This window comes from Diaporthe citri, assembly GCF_014595645.1.
Source record: "Diaporthe citri strain NFHF-8-4 chromosome Unknown scaffold_5, whole genome shotgun sequence".
Classification (NCBI taxonomy): domain Eukaryota; kingdom Fungi; phylum Ascomycota; class Sordariomycetes; order Diaporthales; family Diaporthaceae; genus Diaporthe; species Diaporthe citri.
Genome location: NW_025064850.1, coordinates 892,235 through 904,686, shown reverse-complemented (window position 1 = coordinate 904,686; position 12,452 = coordinate 892,235). Strand labels below are relative to the sequence as shown.

General features: G+C 55.9%; 3 protein-coding genes across 3 annotated transcripts; 1 reads left to right on the top strand and 2 right to left on the bottom strand.

Annotated features, from left to right (window-relative positions):
- Positions 1 to 558: 558 nt before the first annotated feature.
- Positions 559 to 1,809, top strand: INS49_010954 (uncharacterized protein; the record flags this gene model as incomplete). The annotated part of the gene is made up of 2 exons (XM_043171676.1): positions 559 to 1,393; positions 1,505 to 1,809. The coding sequence occupies 2 exons, from the start codon at positions 559 to 561 to the stop codon at positions 1,807 to 1,809; spliced, it is 1,140 nt and encodes a 379-aa protein (XP_043023421.1).
- Positions 1,810 to 2,752: 943 nt separating this feature from the next.
- INS49_010953 (uncharacterized protein) lies at positions 2,753 to 4,750 on the bottom strand (the record flags this gene model as incomplete). Its single annotated transcript, XM_043171675.1, has 1 exon — positions 2,753 to 4,750. The coding sequence occupies one exon, from the start codon at positions 4,748 to 4,750 to the stop codon at positions 2,753 to 2,755; it is 1,998 nt and encodes a 665-aa protein (XP_043023420.1).
- Positions 4,751 to 11,616: 6,866 nt separating this feature from the next.
- INS49_010952 (uncharacterized protein) lies at positions 11,617 to 12,248 on the bottom strand (the record flags this gene model as incomplete). The annotated part of the gene is made up of 3 exons (XM_043171674.1): positions 11,617 to 11,781; positions 11,904 to 11,954; positions 12,219 to 12,248. 3 exons carry the CDS (start codon positions 12,246 to 12,248, stop codon positions 11,617 to 11,619), a joined length of 246 nt encoding a protein of 81 aa, XP_043023419.1.
- Positions 12,249 to 12,452: the final 204 nt, after the last annotated feature.

Sequence of the window (12,452 nt, the reverse complement as noted above, 5' to 3'; positions counted from 1 at the left end):
CAAACTCACACGTGCTGTCAGTCTTATGGCCACATTTCTTGGCGTTGTCAGCCCTGCACCGAGACTGCATGACAACCGAGCAGTCATGACAGTCAGCCCGTCCATCCAACCTTGTCAGCAACCTCAACCGTGTTTCGCGGACGCACTAAACCCCCACGGCGGCTATTCTGTATCGAATATGACGCAGTGAAGGCGAATTGCCAGAGGCGATACAGAAACGAAGCACCATGGTTGGAGCCGGAGCCAAGCAACTCAACTGCCCGCCAAAGCCGCGGCACGGCACACAGACCATCTCTTTATTTCGCCTCTTGTTGTCATCAGCCGAGTTCTAGATATTCGGGCTTCGTTAATTTCTTGGCGATGGCGATGTTATACTAAGAGAGCGAGGAGGGTTGAAATGCAAGCCTGTACGCGGTTGCTCAGGGGCGATCACGATTTAATTCATAAGCGAGCATCTCTGCACGACTCTATCACGAGAACAGCACACCAGGCCGTTTCGACCCTAAATACAACATTTCAACATCCCAAGCCCTCCCTCCAGCACACAACACATAAAACATGGGATCCGTAGCCGCCGACCCGCCGACCGCGCCCCAGGGCAAGGCAGCCGCCGTCCCGGAAGCCGTCAAGCGCGCCGTGGAAGCCAAGGTGTACGGCTACATGTACTCGTTCATCGAGATGGGCGCCGTGAAGCTCTTCATCGAGCACAAGGTGTTCGCGGCCCTGCCGGCCGACGGCTCCGCCATCAGCCTGGCCGACCTGGCGGCCAAGACGGGCGGCGAGTACAACATGCTGGAGCGCTTCGCCAACTTCCTCGTTGCGTGCGACGTGCTCTCCGCCGGCAAGGAGACAGCCTCCTTCGCCCACGGGAGGACGTCCCGCTTCTTCCTGGACGAGGGCGTGAGTCTCATGTTCAGCCACCTGTTCGAGAACTGCCTGCTCCCCGTGGCGCACTGGCCCGAGTACTTTGGCACCCACGGGCTGGCGGAGCCCAAGAAGGCGAATGTCACACCCTGGGGCCTGTCGTGGGGCCACCCGGACAAGACCAACTACGAGGTCTTCGCCCTGTTCCCGGAGAAGGCGCTGCCCTTCAACGCGTCCATGAAGGTGGGCGTCGCCGACATGCCCATCACGGGAATGTACGATTTCAGCTGGATCGGCAGGCACGCCACCGAGGGTAGCAACGGGGACCGCACGCTGCTCGTCGACGTCGGCGGCGGCATGGGCCAGGCCCTCAAGGCCATCCTCGCCGAGAACCCCGACATCCCCGCCGAGCGCTGCGCGCTGCAGGACAGGCCCGAGACGATCGAGGAGGTCGAGAAGGAGGCGGACCCGGCGCTGGCCAAGGTGCAGAAGTTCGGCGCCAGCTTCCACGGGGAGGAGCCCGTCAAGGGTAAGTAATCCGATCAGCCCCCTTCCCCAACCCCTTTCCCTTCTCTTTGGTGACCGTCAAGGCGGAGGACAAGATGCACAGGAACAACTCGTGGCTTACACTCCCTTCCAGGTGCACTGGTCTACCACATCCGCCGCGTCCTCAACGACTGGCCCGACAAGGACGTGACCAACATCCTGCGCCAGATCAGCGCCGCCGCGGCGCCCGACTCGCGCGTCCTCATCTCGGAGCAGATCATCACCGAGGCGCCCTCGCAGATGATGGGCGCCGTCGACCTCTTCTTCATGAACTTCGGCGGCAAGAGGCGCAGCGAGCGGCACTACGGCGAGCTGGCGGCCGCGGCCGGGCTCCGGCTGTCGTCCTTCTCCAGGCACGGCACGTCCGACTCGGCCGTCATCGAGCTGGTGGTCGCTTAGGCTGGCGGTGAGATCTATCTGTCGGCTGCTGGTGTCTGAGGCGTTATTATATTTGTGTAGCGGTGGTTGGGCTCGGGCAATGCAATACGAGTTGGTTCACTTGGCTGTCTTTGAAAGGTGAAGCCGTCCGTGATGTGATGCCTGGCCTGACGCCTACCGCGGCCCGTGCTGGACTGTATCCATAGTAGCCTTCCGAAAGGCGACAACAGCTATAAATCCATGCATGTAAGGGACCCATTGCACATGGGACAGTGTGCACGAGTGGGTGACAGGCCAGGTATGTTTCTTGAAAGCCAGACAAGATTGTCTGGGTGGATATGCATTCAGGGGTATCCAAGTCTTCTCAGCGAAGCCCTTACCAAATAGTTAAGGTATCATCATCCCAATCCCGTTCTCAAATATGCGTTTCGCTCGTTGTCGCTTGAGCACCAACATTCAGGCTCGAGATCCTTCCCAACCAAACATGTGCGACACCTCAAAGAGTGCCCAACGACAATGAGTCCGGAGACTGATGGCCCTGTGCCTCTGGGTGGTTCGCGAACCCAGGAAGCGACAAGGTAATGCGAGTCCAACCTGTCTTTTGCACTTTTCCACCCCGTTGGCCCCCAAAGAACGCCGAATACAATGCGAAACCCATTTTCCTCTACCCTGCCTGCTCGCAACGTGTGTTGAGTGTCTAGTACAGGACCCAAGCGCGCCCAGTCAAACAGTGGCAGTCAGGCGCCTCGTCAGAACGTATGCCTCGATCGGGGCCAAGTAAAAGCGAGCGACGGCAAAGAAACTCAAACAAACATGAAATAAACAACAAACAAACGCCGAAGTCAATAACCAAGAGGAAACACCTGTAAATCAAACATAACTCGTAATCATACGCTTTCGTAACAAGGAGGCCGACAAGAGTACAGGATACTGCTGGCAACAAATGACCATGCGGATCTCTGAATTAGCAGCCGTCAACCCCGCCGCCGGTGAAAACCAGGGAGAACTCCAAGTCCCCAACGTCATGTGACGGCTGGTTAATCGGTATATGGTTTTGTTGACTCGACGCTTGAGAGAACTGCTGCGTTTCCATGAAGCTGTTGAACGCTGTCAGGGTAGCAGACGACGAGGAGACGTTTGGGCTGTGGTAGGCGTTGTGATCGATAGGCAGCATTTGGGTGAAAGCTGGCGAGACATTGGACGCGAAGTCGAAGTTGGCAGACCCTACAGACGGCATCATCATCGTGTCGAGCTGCTGCACCGGAGATACTGCATAGAGATCGTTCATGTTCTGGTAGACCTCGTTGTTTTCGATCGGCAAATTGCCACCCATTCCGTAGAAACTTGTGCTGTCGATCTGGCCAGGCTGCAGATTGCCGAAGGCGGTTGGGAGTGAACCGTCCATGTACTCCATGTCTGGGTTCTGCATATCGTCCTCGTCTTGTATCGTGTTGATGTCTAGGGCGTCCTGGTCGTCTACCGAGACACTCTTCTCCTCCATCCATACTTTGAGGTCTTTCATGGGTGGCCAGTCACCGCCGCCTTTCCCACCTCGTCTTTCAGCAGCCTCAGCGTCGTTCCCATTCTTGGCAGCTCCCTTGGCCCGGGGAGGCTTTTTGCAGAAGTGGGCACGCCTTAGGTGAGCAGCAGCATTATAGTAGGCTCCATACTGCTTCCCGCCTCTGCAGTGCTTGCACTTGTCGAGTGGCGTTACTGGCTGGTAGTCGCTCTTGAGACCTCTGGTAGTCGGATCAACGCAGACATACTTCTTGACAACATTTCCATGCTTGGCTTCGGTGTGGCGACGAAGCTCGTGCTCACCACGGAATCCGTCTGGGTATTCATCGCATTGCCGGCACTTGACTTTGGGGTGCTTGGGCCGTTCGTACTTGGCCTTGGTGACGGCCACTTTGCCGTCTTTCCCAGATTTTGAGCCCGGCTGTGAATCCGATTCCGGCTCATTAGGGTCGGAAGCGGGTTTGGGTGCCAGGAGGACATTAGCCGCTGCAATCTGGCGATGCAATGAGTCCTTGGCTCGCAGACGCTGGGAAAAGGTAGACTTTGCGCTGCTCGCGGAGATGGACCGCATCATAGGCTCAGATTGTTCGGTTTGGTCGAGCTGCTGCCCAATTGCTGGGCTACTCTGAGACTGAGCTGACGGGAATGTGTCTGTGGTCTTTGACCTCTGCATCGGTATGGCTAACATCTGGGAAGGAGGATTTGAAATTTCCATTGACCGCCTGCTGTCGACAGAGATGGATCGACCCATATTCTCTGAGTAGTCTTCCAGTGCAGAGGAAACTTCGCCAAGGTTGTTCCCGACGCCAACTAGCAGCTCATCGTCCGGTGCACGGCGCTTGTTTGATGTAGGCTGATGTCCAGTGGGGACGAAGCTGCCGTATTCGGGACTTGGCAAATCGTTCATGGACGATTGGGAATTCAGCCTCATCATCTGTAAATGGCCCGAGACTGACTGGTTGGCGGTGCTGTTGGATCTTGTCATGGCAGACTCGATGGTAGGGCCTGATGTCAGAGACCCGCACTGAGACGTAGGAAAGCCTTGCGACTGGAACGGCTGATACGCTGGGGCAGACACTGGCTGCCCATAAGATGAGAACTGCATGTCGTTCGAAATAAATGGTGGTGCTGTTTCCAAATCTCCTTGGTGCCTCGAGAGCCAGCTTGCAGGGTCCTCCAACATCCCGCCGGCTTCCATGACCGTTGCGAGTTCCGATTTGCGCGGTTGGGACGTCATGGAGTTGCCCATTGAGTGTGCAAGTACATAGTTATTTGCAGGCTGCTGTTGCTCTGACTCGTTCAGGAAGTTGGCCATCATGTCCATCTTGGAGCCTTGCTGAGCTTGCAGGGGTGATATGGGCTTGACCCGACCACCACCGGCAAAGGGGTTCTGTGCAGCTGAACTGGACTTGGAGCGCACCATGCCGGCACTTGAACTTGTCATTGATTGCTGGGGGTGGGGGTGAGTAGTCTTGGTGCGCTTCATGGGATGTGACGGGTTGTGTTGATATTGGACCTGCTTGTCATGTTAGAGGGACTGTCCGAATCGGGCAGGCCTGTGGGACCGCTCTTACCGAGGGCTGGGGCCCTGTGTGGAACGTGAGGTCCCCATGGCGAGGCGTGGCGTGAAGCCTGGCGTCTTGTGGAGCAGAGGTAGGCAATGGCGAGAACTGGAAATTGCACTGCGAGGCAGACAGGAGGTCGGGATTGTGGGCAGCCGTTGCAATCGACCGTTGTCGTGCAGCAGCAACCTGTGCCCTAATCTGTCTGAGCTCGTGCTCCTTCGATTCGGCTTCACGTTCCAAGCGCGCAAGGTCCTCTATCGAATGGTCGAAAGTCGTCTGGCTCATCGTACTGAGGTCGGCGGCGCCGTCGTCTGTTCAGACAGCGACGCAGGAGTTGCGATGGAGCAAGGTTCGCAGCGAGAGTGAGGCAGGGCGGAGGAGCGAAAGGGCCCGGGCCGTGGCGGCAGCCTTGAAATTCTCGGGGAGCTGGGATGAAGGCTGTCTTGAGCGGTGACTAGAGGGCCTCACTGGAGAAAACAGCGAGGATGACGATAGGGCACCGAAAGATCGACGGGCAGTAGAGTTCGAAGCAAACAGAGGAACGGTTCTCGAGGCCTTGGACGGGCCGGGGACAGATTGTTTATGAAAGCCACTCGCGCGCTGAGGCTTGAAGGAGGTACAACCGTACGTCGTACATGACCAGATTGCGGGCTTGGTTTTGTAATTCCCGCGCAGGCCATGCATCCTGGGGGGTGTGTGGGTAAATGACGATTGGCCCAGGGTGGGGCTCTTGATGGTGTGGGAGAATCGGGGCCAAGGATCAGGCCGATGGTCTGGCTCCTACACTACCTGGGTACGTGCCAGACACAGCTGCATCCCGCACAGCCCGTAGCGGCTGCTAGTGGGTTGCAGTCCAAGCAGTCCAAGCAGTCCAAGCAGCCCAAGGAAGCTCTATGAGAGGCTGGCCGGCAGCCAATATAACTTTGCATTATACGACCAGGACTGGGGTGCTGGATGCGGTAAGATGCGTGTTTCCGAGGTGCAATCCCAAAGGTAGGTAGACCAGCAGGCCAGCAGACACCACCGCCTGTAATCCGTATCTACTTCATGTACGTACCGTGGACGGATATTTTTATTGACAGTCATCAGCATCTAGTCGAGGGCGCACCAAGACGACGGCCATGGACATGTTGCTAACGCGCTGCTTTGCCCCATCAACCTTGGGGAACCTAGATCAGTAGGTAGTGGAAAAAGGCCGTTGTAAGATCCTCTCGAGTCTCCGAGACACGTCACCTCCCGTCGGTTACTTCCGAGGGACAGCTTCTGCCGCATGACTTCTTCCCACGATTGTTTGAATTGGTTTGGTTGTAGAGGTCATGATGTGTGCCCATCCGTCTCAGAAGCAGTCAGTCGGTTCATGCCTGAGCCTGAGCCTGAGGCCTGAGAGCCGCGCGCACGCAGCCCAGCCATGCGGCAGACCCAGTGATGCCGCGGCTTGCACAGGTAGCATCTGCTGCATTGGAGGGCACCGTCATTGGCAATAGTACCTTATCTGGCCGGGCGTTTTCGGTCTGGTCGTGGCTGCGGGCGACAAGCGAAGCGATCGGTCAGACGGTTGTGGGGGGACGCCAGTATTGTGTGTGTCTGGTGTCTGCTGCTGGCGAAACGACTGGCTCGAGCTTGACGACAGTGTGCGCCTGCTGTGGCACACACACGCACACACGCGCGCACACACCCACACACCCACCACACCGACGAAGAACCGGAGCGTGCAGAGGTGCAGACCTAGGGAATGCAGGTCAGAGTCCCAGCACCCTTTGCATGGGCCGCGTGGGGCTCCGATTTGTCGAGACGGGTGTGCATGGTCTGACATCGCTGACGGTTGGACACGGCGCTGCAGGGTGACTGCTGGAAAGTGCGTGCAGCAGCGCATGTTGCCCGGAAGTGGAAGGCCATCCCAGGCCATCCCATCCCAACATCCCCATGCTCCACCCATCTCGATTGTCGTCGGTCGCAATCCTTCCACAGCCACCTGTCTGCCCGTGTGCCCAGCAACCATCAACCATCAATCCGCGGCCGGCTGTAACGACCTCGCAGATGGTGTCCCTTTACTTTTTGGCCAAGCTACTAACTCAGGTTTGTGTGTATTACATCTACCACCCCGAGGCTTCCCAGCTGGGTGCCGAGGGATACGCATGACATCTGCCTCGTTGTTTATTTTATTTCATCATTGTCCCGTATCGTGTGTCGAGAGACCGTTTCCTGAGGTGTCATTGGCAGGGTTGGAGCCGAAGCATATTCTGGCCAGGTCGGGGGGATGTGCCTGACGGCAATGAAACCATCTCATCTCATCTTGGACTCGAGCCAGAGGGACTAGGTCATTCGAGATGGGCAACTTTCCCCGTCGGGCAAGCCATGGCATCGGAGAATTTGGACAACCCAAAAAGGGTGAGGTGGAGTGGAGTGGAGTGGAGCGGAGTGGCAGGCACAGACTGCATGTACATGCATACCTCGCTAGGTAGTGTGTAGGCTTTGGGGTAGGTAGGCTGGTAGGGTGGGCATGGGCACGCAGGCGGGCAGGACGGGGATTGTGTTCAATGTGTATGTGGGTTGTCGATGCGTTGGCAAGCGCCGCGTTGACGGGACGAGCACAGGATCACCTGGACACGCTGCGATGGGCCAGTTGGAGCCAGGTTGCTGTTCTGGCCATGCTGCTGCCATGTACGTGCTGTGTGCGACCTACTACGTCCTGCGTGGGACACGAGGACGACGACGATGGAGAAGAAGTGTAAAAATCCAACGGGCCAAGATCAGGCTGGCTGTTGTGATTGATGTGCTACAATACCACACGAGATAGTCAGTGTGTGGTCTAGGTGGTGCGCTGCGATGCGATGCGATGCGATGCGATGCACTGCACAGCTGTGTACACGCTCGCTGCTGATGAACCTGCACTTTGTTGATGGCAGCTGGCAGAGGGCAGGAGTGTTGCATGGGAGGCGCTGCCTGTTCTCACGCCTGCCGTGGCTCTCGAGATGTACGTACGTACCGCAGTAGATAATACTGTAAGAGTCCGCACGACGGCTTACATAACTCACCGCCGTGCAGCCCGCCAGCCAACTAACGAACCCAACAGCGCCCAACCCTGCCAACCTTACAAGTCGCAACCTGACTGACTGACTGCCTGCCTGCCTGACGACAATCTTCCCTTCCTCGAAATCTTGACGACTGTCGACTCCCAATGCTGCTCGATCCGGCATCGCTCACCTCCTGCAGACATCACAGCCGCCGCCCGACCCCCGACAACTGTGATTGCCCTGACCGAGCGTCAAGCAGCCAGGCAGGTAGGTGGTCATCAAAGACATTTTGTCTCGACTCTGCCACCAACCGTCGTCTACGCTTTTCCGACCTTTATTAACAGTACTAGTGTGGATGTTCCAGCTTCCAGCGTTCGTCCAGAAAGGCACAGCCAAGCCACAAACCCTACCCCCGGCTGCCAGGATGCGCTTGGCTGCGTCGAGGCCCGGCTGATTGGCTGGCAGGCTCTCGACAAAGTGAGGCGGCCAGCCCTGCCTCGCCTGAATGGCCAGGAACTTCAGACTGCCAGCGCCGCTCCATGCCATCATACGTACATGTCTGGGAAGTACCATCCCACCGTAGCATTCAGACCCTCATCATCTCCAATTCCGTATTGCTTCCTCGCAGGCCACGCTAGCGGAACGGGACCTTAGGCAGGCATGACACGACCTGCAAGGATACCCACAGCAACAGAAAAGCCGCCATCATGATCTCCGCTCCCCCAGATCTCGTCACTGGCCTCTGAGTTTCAATCACGATGCACCCGCCAGTGGTCATTGGGTTTTCTCCATTGGCCGACCTCGGCTCCGGCGTCCTGCAACATCGAGGTCAGTCGGACAATGCGATGCGGCTCAACGCTCAACCACAGAGTCTAGTCTAGATCTGTCTCCTCCGTCGTTCTCCTGGACAACCTGCACTACAGTGGACATCGCGAGTCTTGCTGCGCACTCGAATACTCCATGCCCCAGGGTCTACGGCCCAAGGCCCATGTCGTACTCTATTGGCGCTGGCGGGTCGGCATATGATCAAATTACAGTACAGGACCTAGGCAGTATACAGTATATGCTCAGCAAGCGAGCATGCGATCGCCGCCACACCAGGGCCCAGCACTACCTAACCCCCACGGAACCTATCCGTGTTGCCCCCATTCAAACAGGTACGACAGCTTTGTACCGGCTCATGTTGTCCTGCAGATCAAGTGTGACTGTTGTTGTGTAACTGGCCATGGGCTGCTATCACTGCATTCTTCCTCCATCCACTTCCAAGTTCCACCGACCATCATCCATACCATCAATCGTCCATCGTCGACCGTCCACCGTCCACCGTTAGCCAGGCCGGTCGTGCCCTCTCGCTTCGGCTTTGACCGCCTGTCTCCACGCCCCGGCTGGCCCCACAAGTCCGGGATAGCGTGCGCCTATTTTCGGCTACCCGCTTCGCCGGCCGTCGCGACCACTGCCGTCATTGACGCCTGCACTCACCAGGTTTGTCCCCGGCCGCGAGTCAGCGACTCAGCAACTCGGTACGTCAGGTGTTTGCTTCCCAGCACACCTCGTCCACTGAGTTTGCCGCTAGCTCACCGACTGAGGAGCGGCTCCAGATGTCACCACCCTGACTCATCCTCGGCAACATCACGAGCTTCACTGCTGCTCCCCATGGCCCAGACCACCGGCGGAGAATTCTGCTTGCAGCGCCCTCACAGGGCAGACCTTGACAGCTCTGAAGACAATCAATCGCTTGGGGGCTGAGATCGACCGGTCCTGTGGGCGATCAACGCGTCGGAAAATATCAAACGCTCAACCAGTCTCCGCCCGCCCAGGCGTCACTTCTGTAACACGCTTTCCGGCCGCGGTGAAGCCGTGTAACCGCCGGCCAAGGCGTGTCGCGGCCACGCACGTCATACTGTTTTCGTCACCCAATATGGGCCAATATGGACCAACCCGCGTTTACATATCACTCTGTTGGCAACTGGAGCTTCTCGAACCCCAGTCGCCAAACATCTACCCATTACCTCGGATCGGGTAGAGGCTCGACGTGTGCCGAGCCACACCGCTGGGGATCCGGGGTCATCTTGCAGACTGGACTGTCTGGTCTGGCGAATTTTGTTGCATTCTACAGGCTCCTCGTTGATTCTTATTCTCCGTCCGTAGTACGCTGTTCGGCGAGGACCGGCAGCTTGCCATGCTATCTGGGTATGTGGCCATGGCAGACCCTTCAAGTGTGACTCGTCCATGGTGGGATGGGAGAGACAGCTAGGTAGGAACAGGTCAGACAATACTCGGCGGCAGGAGAAGATCTGGCATGCTACCAAACCAGTAATGTCGTAGGTTCAAGCACACTAGCTGCTGACCATTCAGCATGAAGCGCCCCGCTGGGCTTCAAAGTAAACACAACTTTTTAGTGCAAAAGGTCTCTGCTGCGGTTGACCCCTTAGCTTATTGTAGCCCTACGCCTCGTCATCCGCCTTTCCCTTTGTCCTCAAGCCCAGGAACCGACGGCTGATGAATTTTAAGCCGTCTAAACTCGCCCACGCTAACCTTGAGATGGAATTAGAAAGCAGCTAAGTGTCAACGTCGGACTACTTCTGTTCTCCACTGTTAAGGAGCGCACTAGGTTAGATTACCTCCATCTTGGTTGATGCAACCAAGAGTACCGGCCGTCTGGGCGGGACGCGACGACTTCCGGTGTCCATGGGAGCTGGGGGTGGATGTGGTCCGGCACGGACGGGACCCGACTTGCGTCCGCAAGATGCGCTGTGCTTGGAACCACCGTGGCGGTGTCCATTGGTCCTCTTCGGATGTGGCGGTTACCTTTATTTCTTGTTGAAGTGGCACTGGACTGGATACCTATGCAGGAGGCATTGCTAATGCGGTGAACATCAGAGTCTGTGTCACGAGACCTGAAAGTCACCATCCACTCGCAGAACTTCACAATGCCAATCATAGTCAATAATCTCAAAATATATCCAGCCAATTACGAGGTACTTCCCAGTAACCCACGGACTGTTGCCACATGGAAAAGCAGAAACCCGAAACCCCAGTCCCCGCGGAAGAAGCAACCCAGGCATCACGTTTATTGCAACGCTCGGTAAAATTCCGCGACTAGGAGGTCGGCGGGCAAGAGACCAGACGGAATGTTCTCAAGGGGTGACGTAAGAGTTTGGGCCGTAAGGCTGTAACTAAAACAGAAGAAAAAAGTCCTAAGCACCGCACGTGCAAGCATTTGCTTTTCCTCTTGCGCTTGCTTGATTTTCCAAGGTCCTTCTCGGTGGATCCCAAGCGCTGAAATAAGTGCCCAGGGGCTTTCAGGAGGGATTAGTGTTCCTAAGGACAATGGGTCTTCTAAATTAGCGACGCTGTGGACATCTTCAGGTGTGAAACCTTGGAAGTCTCCCACCGAATTCGAGGCCTTAATTAGTCTGACTGGGTGAATAGATCGTGACACGAAAGCCTAGGTCGATATAATCAGTTTTAATGTCCTTGTAATTATCCCTAATGCGAGCTGACTCTTCTGCACACTTCACAGCAGGCCAGACTTTGTAAAATCTGGACAGGACGTAATTGTCACATATGTACGCAATTCGGATGACTCAAGGGGAGCGAGCGTTTTATATATCAGGGGACCAATCTGTGAATTGTATTCTAGGAAAGATATTAGGCTGTACTTAAAATCAAGAGTCTGGCCGCATCCGCGGGCACTCCACAATGAAGTCCTTGTCGATGCACCCAATACTCTAGACGTCTGTCTCGAAGTCCGATGACACTGCAGAGTCCGGGGGCGTCATGACCGCCGCTCCCTCCTCAGCGTCAGAGTCACTTCGCAGCGACACCTCCTTGCGGATCGAGCGTCGTGCCCTGCGGCCGTCCTTGTCTCTCATCAGAGCGGACCAGGCAATGCACTGTAAATTTGAGAGTTAGCAATTGTACACAATGGGTGTTTGTTATCCTTGTTTGTGATCAGGAAAAGACTCATGGAAGACAGGGGGGTCACAGTCTGTTTACAATTTGTTGTTGTACTTACAGATTCACAAATTCGCTTCTCGATCCTGCTGCCGTCCTTGTCCTCGCGCTTCTGTATCTCCACATTTCCGCAAGAACCCAAAACGCTGTCTGCGGCCTCGCAGATAGACTGCAAGTATGTATATGGGTAGACTCTGAGACACCCAGCAGGGATGTCTGTAGCAGCGTAAGGGCAAGTCGAATCGCACTATAGATGCTGTTTGTTAGTGAGTGCTATAGAGTTTGAGATGTCTCCTGTCAGGTGGTATATTATATTTTGTTGCCTAGGGGGAGATGACATATTCAGGGAAAGAATGAGGAGCGTGAGGTAACTTACAAGAGCAGCGTCCACGATGATGACACACATTGTGGGTGTCTTGATATTGAAGCAAATAAAAATTCCTGTTGACCAGACATTAGTCCCCGAAACCATAATCCAACAGCAGATGATACCCAGAGCATATTATACTTGGGAATAACTCACTATCTTTGATACTGTTTCATTTGCGACTTACAAGTCAACAATAGCTCTGTGCGTTGACAAAGCCCTTTGTATTCCTTCTTTGGTTCT